The sequence below is a fragment of the Mastigoproctus giganteus genome, chromosome 8, assembly GCF_048544385.1.
Source record: "Mastigoproctus giganteus isolate SK-2022 chromosome 8, ASM4854438v1, whole genome shotgun sequence".
Lineage (NCBI taxonomy): Eukaryota > Metazoa > Arthropoda > Arachnida > Uropygi > Thelyphonidae > Mastigoproctus > Mastigoproctus giganteus.
In genome coordinates, this window is record NC_143582.1 from 148,646,632 (window position 1) to 148,660,203 (window position 13,572).

Genomic DNA, 13,572 nt, shown 5'->3' on the forward strand with positions numbered 1-13,572 from the left:
ATGTTTGTAATTACCGGACATGGACTGGCTTTGCGACTTCATCAATTAGGATTGCATAATACTGGCTTGTGCTCATGTGGTGAAAGTGAAACATCTGAACATGTCATGTTGAACTGTGGACAATATGTTGACCTGAGAAATACTTTGGAACTATCAGTTGGAATTCTGGAGAAAGAGGTCCTTTATGTTTTGTTCAATGATAGACGCTTATTTTGTTATTTTAATGTTTATATTAATAGCATTTTTAAAAGAAGAAGATTGCTGCTAGATAGTGGTGGCACGCCTACTAGCGGCGGGGATGGAAACTCGGGCCATTAAGACAATTAAGAAATAAATTAAAAAGTTCTAAAGATTGTTTTTCTGGCACGAGGCTAAGTTGCCAAATGTTTCGTGTTTGAAATTGTTAATTCGTTCGCCGTTTAAATTAATTATTAATATTGTGATTCCAGTTCAGACAAAATTCCCATTGATGAGCTAGCCACGGATGGGCTGAGGCCCAGGTAGTGGATTTCATAATGGAGGTTAAAATGATGTCAGCTACTGTTGCTCCAGGGGCTAATCTTGGGGACTTGATTGAGTGACTTATCAGAAGTGTAATTAGTGAAGTTTGATTGAAATTTCTTTTTATTGATTTGTTACTTTTCAAGTTTTCTGTTGCACGAAGTGCATTGATTAGCTGCCCTACGTTCTCGACGTCTGGGGTGAGCGGTTAGGGGTTAATCCCCCTGACCGGCTAAACGGGTATTGAGTTGGTGGGGCAGAGAGAATTTGGTTTAAAATTGCATTTTGTGCCCTCAAGTTTAAAGCTTTTGGGACCCCCACTCGTTTCACTTGAGTGGGGGGTGTTTTTAAATAAGTTTCTAAATAGATTTTTGGATTCTTGTGTTTTGAGTTGAAGTGTTGGTCTTAAAGACCTTCATATTATAAAGTTAAAGTTGTAAATAGTTGGCAATTACAGCCTTTTAATATGTCTGGTAGAAAGTCGAGCGCTGGCTCTCTTTCCAAGAAAAAAGCAGATATTGAGATGGAAGCAGATAGTGATTCAGAGAGTGAAAACTCTGAGGTTCAGGAAGAGGTGGAAGATATAGTTCTGAAGAAGTGAAGCAAAAATCTGCTAGTACTGGGGAATCACAGGATACAGCTTGTAAAAGGAAAAAGCAGGGGATGTGGACATCAGAAAAGAAATTAGAAATGATAAATAGTATGAAGAAGTTGTTGAACTCCATGACAAAAAGTTCGGAACAAGGACCTGTGGTAACTGGATTAGATAAAATAGTGGAGGCACGAGGGAGATTAAGGGCTCTCCTATTGCAAAGAGAACATCGGGTAACGGGCAATGTAGCAACCAAGATTATGGAAATATGGGATGATCTAGAAATGGCCATAGTAAAATTGGAGATAGACTTACATGTTATTAGGGCTGAAAAGAAAGATATTCAAAAACAGTATAAAAAGGAATATGCTACTGTGGTAAAAGAAAAGTCCATTGCAAAACCCAGAGTGGCAGTTATTACTACCAAGAACAGTAAACATAAATGCAGTGAAGATATTAAAAAAGATCTAATTAGAAAAGTGAGACCTGAACTACAGAATGTTAAAGTACAAAATTTAAGAGCTGTACAGGATAAGAAGATCATCCTTGAAGTAGAGTCGGAAAACGATATAGATATGCTCGTTGATTGTCCAAAGTTTAAAGAACTAAAATTGTGTGTGGATAAGGTAAAGAAGCGAGATCCTAAGGTTCTGATTTATGATGTGGAACTAGATGTGAATAAAGATGAGTTGAAAGAACAGTTATGGATTAAGAACTTGAAAGATTATGGAGTAAACCAAGAAGTATTCCAAGAAAGTTTTAACATGATATCTGTGAATAAAGCAAAGAGCAAGAATTTGAATAACTGGATAGTGCAGATAGCAGGTCCCGTCCATAAGCAGTTGATTAGAAAAGGAAAAGTGTTTGTAAATTGGTCTGCCTGTCGGGTTTGTGACATTGTCATGGTGACCCAGTGTTACAGATGCATGGCTTTTGGCCACATTGCAAAGTTCTGTAAAATGAAAGCGTTTTGCGGATATTGTTCTACTGAAGGATATTCCTATAAAGATTGTGTGAACAAGGAAATGCCACCTTGTTGTATAAATTGCAAACGCAGAAAAGTAACAGCAGAACATAATGCTGTAGACCATACTTGTCCCGAGTATGAAAAGGCAATGGCCTTAAGTCGGAGAAGAACAGATTATGATTAAAATTGTTAAGTGATGTTGTCTGTAGTTATGGGTCTGTGTCAGGAGGTGCCGTGGCTTGTCATTGGCCTGGTAGGTAAGGCTTTAATGAGATAGTGCTATGCTTGGAAAGAGACTCATTTTATAAAGTTAAAGTTTAATAATTTTAACCTCCAAACGAGTAGAGGTCTTCCTCCATGAGGAAGGGGCGGTAACTGTGGTCACACGGGATATTTATCTCTATGTGACCACAGGCTAAAGACCGATATAACAAGTCATTTAATCAACAGAAATGTTTAGAATAATTTTGGCCTGATAACTATTGCAGTGATGATAAATCACATAAAATATAACTGTAATAAAACAAAAGATTAAGACTTTTGCGCAGATAGGCAAATTGCCTGGGTGGCGCACTGGAGGTTCTGTTGCTTAAATGAATGTCAGCTACTGTTTGACTGCAGCTATGCTTTTGTGTAAGTACATGGCTCTTAGGTGAGGACTTGTAAAGAATCCTTCAGTTTGGGAGAAGACTTAAAATGTAAGATGCTGTGTTGGTTGCCGCTGTGTTTGCCCGAGTTGGGCCTTGGCAACAACTAAATGTTTATATTGTAAATAGTGTAGATGATGTAATGTTAAAAGTCATACTCGTTTTGGTGCTACTCCAGGCCTTGTTTGGACTCGGCACTGTCATCACTAAACTTAATTAAGTTGTGATAAATTGCTATAATTTAAGCATCAAGTGGCATGTTTACCTAAAAATAGGTAGTAGTACTACTGTGGGTAACTATGCCACTTTATTTTTATTATTATTTTTTTATTATTATTATTTATTTTTATTTTATTTATTATTATTTTTTTTTTGCTGGCTTCCAGGTCTTGGCAACCTGGGAGCAGAATTGCTGGCACCCACCAGTATTGCACTACCTCCAATGGGTGCAGGAATTTTTGCACATAAACACATATAGGTCAGTAGACCCAGGCCGGTTTCATCTTGCCTGGGAATGGGCACCATATGGCAGCTTCCCAGGTGTTCGCTGCTCCATGGTGGCGAATGGGCCCAGTGTTTCCACCCCAACACGGAGAACAAAGGTGGAGATAGGCTACTGCCTTGGAGCCACCATGGCAATAGCCCATCTCCACCATACACACACACCCACACACTCATACAAGCACACAAGCCCTGGATGATGGAAATGTATATATAATTGTATATAAATCTATGTAAGTTTTGTATATATATGAATGTATGTAAGTTTTGTATATATATGAATGTATGTAAGTTTTGTATATATATGAATGTATGTAAGTTTTGTATATATATGAATGTATGTAAACTGTGTGTATTAATAAATGGAAAAAAAAAAAAAAAAATGGAATGTCAGCTCCTGTCTTAATGGTGTAATTCCACTTTGCTTAGTGATTAGCTTGCTAAGTTAGCTATTGGATATCCTTATTTTTTCTGTGTTTCTTGGAAATCCCTCTTAGTAAATTATAGTGTTTCAAAACGATGAAATTCTGTGCAGAAAATTAGAAGGAAGCAGTGAGGTACAATTGCCAGGACTCCCACCTCCACGTAGCTTGGGGTGGGCTGCCAGTCAAGTCCTGGGCGGCGAAGTGAAGTCGGAACTAGATTTGGACAGTGAGAATTACAAAGATAAGTGGACACTATAAGTGCGTGTGAATAAACATTTTGAGTTTAGTAGACAAGTTGAAATTGTCTGGACTGTTGTGAATTTTAGTGTTCTTGTAGAATTTTTAAAAGTTTTATTTTATTATATATATTTTGTAAGTGTGACCTAGTAATAATTATTATATACGCACCCGAGTGCTTAGGAATTCAGTAATCAGTGTTTGTTTTTTTGGGATGGAGCATTTCCGGTCCCATAGCGAATTCAGCTAGTTAAGTATTTAGATTGCTAAGTTTTGACTGCTTAGTATTAAAATCTTATTGTTTGAGTTATTATGGCTCATAGGAGTGAGGAGTCAGAGGATCTGCTGGCGATGGATGATGAAGAATTGGAGGAGATGAGGTTTCAAGAACAGGTTAAGACATCAGTTGTTAGATTAGAGAGAATAGAAAGTGAAGAGAAAGGGGAAGGTGGAGAAGAGAATAAGGAAAGAAGGGTACAGAAAAGGGTAAGAGTAGAAGATGAAGAGATAGATAATGGAGATAGTGAACATATGGGTATAGGAAAAGATATTTGTGAGGAGTTTTTGGAAATAAGACAAGTACGGACTAGGCTCCAAAAATTTCTATTTTGTGATGCAAATAAAGTAACTAAAGCTGCCATGAACAAGATTCTTTCAATGTGGATATGTTAGAAGATAGAGCAGTTAGATTGTTTGTGGAAAATCGAGCAATGGTGTCTAGCGTAAAAGATTGTAGACAATTAATTCGGGATCAAGAACAATTTGAAAGTTATGCTTCTGTACTAGAGAAGGGAAGAGAAAAGGTGAAGGAAGTTAAAAAGGGGAGGTGAAACTATAGTGGCCTTGATTAAGGAAAATACAGATAAAAATACTACAAGTGAACAAGTTGAAGCAGTGTTGAATGAAGAAAGTTAAAGGAAAGAGAACAAGAAAGATTAGAGATAGAGGAATATTGGTTGAAGTTGATTTTATGAGTGATTTATGTGAATTGCAGAATAATTAGAGGTTGGAAGAGGCTGATCTTAAAGTCGAAGTTCAAAAGAAACCTGGTTTAAAGATAATAGTATATATGTGAATAAGGATATACAGAAGGAACAGTTTATGCAAGAACTTTGGGATAGAAATTTGTTTGATCATGGATATAGTTTGGAAAGGGTTAAAAAAGCAGTTGTGAGATCTATTTCTTCAAGTAAGGAAGGAAATAATTGGATTTTGGAAGTGCCTAAGGAGTTGAGATATATTAATATATAAAGGAGGAGTCTATTGCCAGTGGACCTCATTTCAGGTGAAGGATATTTTCCACATTCCAAAATGTTTTTTAAATGTTTATCTTATGGCCATGTGGCTTATCAGTGTAAGGGCAAGACTGCGTGTGGACATTGTGGAGAAGAGGGACATGTTTTTAAAGATTATAAAAAGAAAAATGAAAGTGCTATATGTATTAATTGTAAGCAAAAAAATAGTGATTTTTGCCTTTCGATTAGAAGCAAGGAATGCAGTGAATGTAAGAAATATTATGAACAATATAGGATTAGATTATGGATAGGAGAGAAATAGAAATGAAAAAACTAAAGGTACTACAAGTGAATGGCAAAGATCCTAAATGTTGCATTGCAGTTAGTCATCAGAAGGACAAAAGACTGATGTCCTCCTTCTTCAGGAGCCATATGTGGTTGGGAACCTTGTTAAAGGTTTTAAAATAACTGATAAAATTATGTAGTCCAGAGTAAAAAGTCAGGCTGCTGTCATAGTAAAAAATGCAGACTGTGTGGTAACACAGATTGTTGAGTTGTGTTTTACTCATGGAATCTGTGCTGAGATCTTGAGTGAGATGGTAAGTGTATGCTGCCAATTCCGTGATGAACTGCAGCCTCATTTAAACTATATTGAAAAAGTGGTAGTTGTATTACAAGGAAAGAAAATTGTGATTGGTATTAATTCAAATGCAAGTTCAGCAACTTGGGGAAGTTGCGAGACTGATACTAGAGGAAATTAATTAGAGGAAATGTTGATAAGTCAGAGACTTAATATTGTAAATGAGCTGGGCCAGCCTTCTACCTTCAGTGCTATACAAGGAGAATCTAATATAGATTTAACATTAACTACAGAAGCCTTGTGGAATAAAATATGGCATTGGAGGATTAGGAGGATTGGATTACCAGCGATCATAGATGTATCAGTTTTGAGATAAGAGGGTAGAATGTAATACAGGATTTGAAAAGAATGTCAGAGAATTAGTAATTTGGAAACTTCTCTTTTTGACCTTGGTCAAAAAGAGAAGCATTGATATACTTGCATGTATACCAGTGCTAGAAGTATAGTAAATAAATTTGATGAATTTGAAGTGTTGGTCACGACATCAAAGGCGCATATTGTTGGGATATCAAAGACGTGGTGTCACACAGATATAAGGGATGCCGAACTGGAATTTGGGGAGTACAATGTGTACAGAAAGGATAGACAGGATAGGAAGGGAGGAGGTGTTATGCTGTTAATAAAGAAAAACATAAAATCAAAAGAAGTGCATCCAGTTGATATAGATGAACAGTGCACTGTTGAGTCAGTTTGGTGTGACATAAGCACAGCGAAAGCAAAAATTAGAGTAGGAGTGTGTTATAGGCCTAATGACTTGAATGAGTACAATGAACAATTGTACAGAGAAATAGAGTGGGCTAGTAAATCGGAATGCCTTATAATGGGGGATTTTAACTTCCCAGATATTGACTGGAACTTGTGGGTTGGTCACTCACACACTAGTCAGACTTTTGTGGATTTATTGGATGATTGTTTTCTGCAGCAGCATGTTCGAGAGGCAACCAGAGAAAGTAATACTCTTGATCTGGTTATCAGCAGTGATCATTCATGTATTAGGAATTTGCAGATAAAAGAACCACTAGGTGGCAGTGATCACAGTGTACTGACGTGGGATTTACTTAAAGATTTAATTACCATCAGGGGTAAAGGAAAGGGTTTTTGCTTCCGTAAAGGCAAGTACAGTGGTCTTAGACAGTTTTTAAATTCTGTACAGTGGGATCAACTGACGATGTTACCAACAGTAAATTCTAAGTGTGGGAAGCATTCAAGGAATTAATCGTGGAAGCTACCAAAAGTTTCATACCTATTAAGAAATATTGTTCAAGATTTTGGCCTAAATGGTTGTCAAATGAACTAATGAGACTTGTAACAGAGAAGAAAAATGCATGGGATGCATATAAATTATCAAGCGACTCAGAAGCCCATGGCAGATATAAGTTAATCTGTAATCAGGTCACAAAGGAGGTTCGGCAGGCGAATGCAGATTACGAGAAATCCTTGGCAAAAGATGCTAAGAAAAACAGCAAGGATTTCTTTACTTATATAAACTCTAAAAGGAAGGGGATGAATCTGATTGGTCCACTTGACATCGATGGTTCGACTGTTGATGATCCTGCTCAGATAGCAAACAAACTGAATGAGTATTTTGCATCTACATTCACACGTGAGGAATTATTAAGGTTTGAAAATGGCAGAAGGTTATCAAATTGTAGCAAGATACTTAATGATTTTGTAATAACTGAGAGCAAAGTGGAAGAGAAATTGTTGAAGTTAAACGTAAGAAAAGCACCTGGGGTGGATGGGATCTATCCAATTATATTAAAGGAGGCGGCAAAGCAACTAAGCAAACCCTTAGCCATAATTTTGAGAGCATCCTTGGACTCAGGGGAGGTTCCCACGGACTGGAGATGTGCAAATGTATCCCCAATTCACAAAGGGGGATCGAAGGATGACACGAGTAATTACAGACCAGTTAGTTTAACTTCTGTTCCGGGTAAAATAATGGAGTCGCTGGTTAAAGATGCATTGCAGGATCATCTAGACAAGACTGCAGCAATAATTCAGACACAGCATGGGTTTGTTAGGGAAAGTCTTGTCTGACAAATTTGATAGGTTATTATGATGTGGTTACAAAGGAGCTGGATGCAAAAAATAATTTTGATATCATATATTTGGATTTCAGGAAAGCTTTTGACACTGTTGCGCATGGAAGACTATTGTACAAATTGGAGCGGAATGGTATTAAAAATCGAAAAGGATGGTTAAGTGCGAGAAGACAGAGGGTGGTAATCAATGGTTGCTGCTCTTCTTGGACTAATGTTATTAGTGGAGTCCCACAGGGTTCGGTGTTAGGTCCACTGTTGGTTTGTATATTTATCAATGATATTGATGAAGGTATATCAGGCTTAATGTCAAAATTTGCAGATGATACAAAGGTTGGCAGGGTTGTTAATGACAGTAATGGCAGTGTGCTACTGCAACAGGATCTAGAAAATTTGGGCAGATGGGCTAAGAAGTGGCAACTGAAGTTTAACCTTGACAAATGCAAAGTACTGCATATGGGTAGAAGTAACCCCAGAGAAACGTACCAACTGTGTGGTACTACACTTAAGGTGGTAGAAAATGAAAAGACTTGGGAGTAATTGTGCAGGCAGATATGAAGTTTTCTGAGCAATGCAGACAGGCTGCCAGGGCAGGTCATGAGGTTTTGTCAATGATATATAGGAATTTTGCTAGCAGGGAAAAGGAGATGATTATCCCTCTGTATAAGGCAATGGTCAGGCCACGCCTTGAGAACTGCGTACAGGTCTGGAGGCCTCATTTTAGGAAGGATGTAGATTTACTTGAGCGTGTACAGAGAAGGGCAACAAGATTGGTGAGGGGAATGAAGGGATCCTCTTACCAAGAGAGGCTTAAGTTCTGCAAATTGCAGTGGCTGGAGACTAGGCACCTGCGCGGTGATCTGATTGAGGTATATAAAGGCTTGAATGGGTTTACACGCTGAATTCTGATGGGATCCTTCCACTTGTTCAGATTACGAACCTAAGGGGGCATAAATTCAAATTAAGAAAAGACAGACGTAGAATAGATGTGCGGAAATTTGCCTTTAGCCAGCGGGTGGTTAACTGCTGGAACAAACTTCCATCTGTCGTTGTGGAAGTTGACAGGTTAAATAAATTTAAGGAGGTACTGGACAGGCATTTGGAGGGAATGGTGTGTTTTTTTTTTTTTTTTTTTTGCCTGATGCTGCATAAGCTCATACATTTGCTTTCTTGCATCACATGCCACTACTACTACCTTCTCTGGTTTAAAATCTCTCTATCCCATTCTATCAAATTTGTCTGTTATTAATTACATGGAACTCTTTGGCTTCCATTCTTTGAAACTAGAGTTCCTCCTGTCCAACTTTCCTAACAGTGAGGTAATTTTCCTTAAGCAAGGTAAGTGTATATTTCTTCAGATTTATAGTTTATAAGTCTCTTCTGATACTGTTTACATTGCTACAAAACTACTTAGAAAAATCTCCACGTATCATCTGTATGCTATAACAGTGGCAGCAGAATTTGAACGTATATAGCACACCATTGTGCTATATAGAATCTATATAGCACAGTGGTGGGAAAATTCAAATGTTCTTATCGATACAACACTATGGCAGAAAAATTTGAATGTCCTCATGGATACAATATGATAGCAGCGGAAGTAGACTGTCATTTCTTAAGCAATTACAAAGGCCAAATAAAAAAAAAAAAAATTCACCAACTTAATCAGAAGCACAAATAATAGCTACACTACTAATTTTGAATCAAAAGTTACAAAAAAAACATGCCTGTAACAGCTGCAAGTTGATCTATAATAATACTGCGGAAAAGGTTAGGCTAGTAAAGTCACAATCTGAGAAATTCTTGGCTACCAGAGCAAAGAAAGGGGTGAATTTTTACAAAGGTGAAATTTTTCACCTTTGTAATCACCTGTGTGATTACAAAGTAGAAAAAATGATTGAATCAGACCCTGATTGTTTTTTAATGGGTGTAAGAAAGCCTTGGATAACCCAGCTTGAAAAAAGTAAAAGTTCATTGTAAAAAGTACTTTACAATGATATTTATTGATGAAAAATCCTTTTTTAGTAAGGAGAATCTATGCAAATGAGGACAAAGCATGAAATTTAGCAATATTAAAATTTCAGGAGTTTATTTATTAGAAAAACTTTTGACCTTAAAGGCAGTAAGGTTCCTAGAGTTGATAGCATATATCCAGTAATTTTGAGGGAAGCAGCAAGAGTGCATTGAACCATTAATGTTAATTATGAGTACATCACTGGACACAGGAGAGATTCCCTGGATTGGAAAAGTGCCAGCAATGTATAAAAGCAGTTCTAAGAGTAAAGTGGGTAACCACTGACCTGATCAGTCTGAGTTCAGTGGTATGGAATATCACGAAAAACAGTGAAAAGAGTGCAGTATAGAGTTATTTAGATGGAAATTAAATTCTGAAGGAAATGCAGCATAGTTTTGTAAAGAGAAAAATCAAAACAGCTATATTGACAGTCACTTGTTAGTTGAGTGTACAGAATAATTTTGACATTTTTTACTTTAATTTCAGCAAAGCATTGACTGACAGAAACCAATTCAGAAAATAACTTTAAAAACTTACTGAAATTAAATTTATAAAGTTACTGAAATTAATTTTACAAGATGTTTAAATAAATTAAGGAAAAACAAAAATGCTTAGACTTATAAAAAAAAAACACTAAACCACATAAATGTGGAAAATTCCTGCTCTCTTTTTAAGACTAAACTTGGTGCAATCCTTTTATGTACCAAATGCAATTCTGCTATATACCAAGCCAATCGAAAACTTAAAAAGACAGCAGAAATTTGTTCTATTTTTTTTTTTTTTTTCTTGGTCTTAGAAATCACTATAGTTGATACTTAATATGTATAATTATGAACTGATGCATGTCTGCTCTCTGTGACCCAGCCCCTAAAATTATGAGAAGTGATAAAAAAAAAGTAAAATTCGTTTTCATGTGTTATTGCATTAAAATTTCCTGTGGTGTCAGAATTGTACTTTATATTATTGTTCGCATTATGTTTAAATATTTATTTTCTTTATGGATATTTACTAGTAACATGAACTTTTACCTTTCAGGTGCGTCGAGCATTCAGAAATATTCGACGAACCCTTCCAGATATTGTCACTGTCCTTTTCTTGTTCTTCTTGAATATTGCATTATTCTCATTAATGGGCCAGAAAATGTTCCAGAAAAGGTAAGAACAAGCATAATGTCATTGTTGGTATTTTATTAATTTTTAATGGTATTACTGCTTCAGTAGTCCTCTATGATAATATAGTGGGTTTGCTACTTGTTTGGAGAGGTTGGGTTTGAATTATGTTGGAGAATAAAGGAATCTAGAAGGCCTCTGTAATCAAGGCTGTATTTAGCAAATCGTGGGTAATTAGGGCAATGGTTTCTCTATTTACTTGTTTTCAGTTTTTCATTTCTTGAAAAATTGCTTATACAGATATAATATGCAATGAAAACCACATTAAATAGCATAACTGGAAAATTAGCATACTAGGATCACAATTGCCAAAACTTCAACCTGTCATGGGATGATTATTTTTTTTTTTTTTTGGTAGTTGTTGGCACATAGGCTTCTGTGGCCATAATGCACCTCCCAAGGTTTTTTTTTTTGCAGTACTTTAATTCAAGCCCGAGGCGGGAAGCGAACCCGCAACCTTTGGGTTGCCAGGCAGGCACTTTACCCACCCGGTTGGCACCTGTCATGGGATGATCAAAGACCACCCAATAATATTGTATGTGGTAATGAGGAGAGAGGATGGAGAATTAATGGTTTCTCTCATTCTTGTGTTCTCTGTCTTTATTTCATTTTGCCAGCTGTTACAATATGTGAGTATTCTTATTCTCATCAGTCTTGATTCAAAGGAATAGTGAAAGCTACAGTGAAAAGACTGAAAACGTATGCATGTACATGGTAGGTTCATATTATTCGCCATATTATAAATGGTGATAAAAAGAAAAGTAAATCAGATAAAGAGAAATTAGCATTAGTATTAGTAGAGGCATTTGATGCAAGAAAGCAAGCTATGCAGCATCAGCCAAAAAAAAAAAAAAAACCACTTCCACTTCACCCCTCTGTTCGTTCAAAATATCTGTCCAGCTGAGCCTTAAACTTATTTAGGCTATCAACTTCCACGACAAGGGATGGAAGTCTGTTCCACCAACCAACTACCCGCTGGCTAAAGGCAAATTTCCGCACGTCTATCCTACATCTGTCTTTCCTCAATTTGAATTTATGCCCTCTCAGGTGATTATTCTGAGCGAGAGGAAGAATCCCATCAGCATTGAGCATGCTCAAACCATTCAAGGCTTTATACACCTCTATCAGATCACATCGCTAGTGCCTAGTCTCCAGACACTGTAATTTGCAAAACTTAAGCCTTTCTTCGTAAGAGCACCCCTTTGTTCCATTCACTAATCTTGTTGCCCTTCTCTGTACTCGTTCCAGCAGCTCTACATCCTTCTTGAAATGAGGCCTCCAGACCTGTATACAGTACTCTAGGTGTGGCCTGACCATTGCCTTATACAAGGGAATAATCACCTCCTTATCCCTGCTAGAAAAATTCCTATATATCATTGACAATACACCACGAGCTTCTCTTGCAGCCCATCTGCACTGCTCAGAGAACTTCATATTTGCCTGCACAACCACCCCCAGGTCCCTTCCATTCTCTACCACTGTCAGTGTAGTACCACAGAGTTGATACGTTGCTCTGGGGTTGCTGTTTCCCATGTGTAGTACTATACATTTGTCAATGTTAAACTTCATTTGCCACCTCTCAGCCCATCTGCTCAACCTTTCCAGATCCTGTTGCAGCAGCATAGTGTCAGTAGTGTCCTTGACAACCCTGCCAACCTTCGTATCGTCTGCAAACTTGGACATTAAGCTTGATATACCATCATCAGTATCATTTATGAATACAGAAAACAATAATGGACCCAACACTGAGCCCTGAGGGACTCCACTAATAACATTAGTCCACGACGAGCAGTGTCCATTGATTACCACTCTCTGTCTTCTCCCCCACCCCTTTATCCACAGCAGCAATTTGCTTCCAATGCCACACTGCTCCAATTTGTGCAGCAGTCTTCCATGTGCAACAGTATCAAAAGCCTTTCTAAGATCCAAGTATATAATATCAAAGTTATTCCCTGCATCCAGTTTCTTTGTGACTGCATCATAGTATCCAATCAAATTGGTCAGGCAAGACTTCCCCTTAACAAAACCAGGCTGTGTCCGAGCTATAGCTGAAGTCTTGTCTAAATGATCCTGCAGTACTTCTTTAACCATGCCTCCATTAATTTTCCTGGAACAGAAGTTAAACTCACAGGTCTATAATTACTTGTGTCAGCCTTTGATCCTCCTTTGTGAATTGGGGTGACATTTGCACATCTCCAGTCTGTGGGTACCTCCCCTGAGTCCAAGGAAGCTCTCATAATTATGGCTAAGGGTTTGCTTACTTCCTTTGCTGCCTCCTTTAATATAACTGGATAGATCCCATCCACCCCGGGTGCCTTTCTTGTGTTTATCTTCAACAATTTCTCCTCCACTTTACTCTCAGTTATTACAAGATTCTCTAGCTTACTGCTAGAGTTGAATACACCTCTGGCTTTCCCCTCGCTAAATAACTCCTCATGTGTGAATGTTGATGCAAAATATTCATTTAGTTTGTTAGCTACCTGAGCAGGATCATCAACAGTTGACCCATCGATATCAAGTGGACCAATCTGATTCATCCCCTTCCTTCTAGAGTTTACATAAGTAAAGAACTCTTTGCTGTTTTTCTTTGTATCCCTTGCCA

At 37.4% G+C, this 13,572-nt stretch overlaps 1 protein-coding gene across 1 annotated transcript in view; it reads left to right on the forward strand.

Annotated features, from left to right (window-relative positions):
• Positions 1 to 13,572, forward strand: part of LOC150081911 (uncharacterized) — a 370,485-nt gene that overhangs the window by 90,788 nt on the left and 266,125 nt on the right. The window contains 1 exon segment of the mRNA XM_090380362.1: positions 10,837 to 10,955. Coding sequence (XP_090236488.1) covers positions 10,837 to 10,955 — 119 coding nt within the window.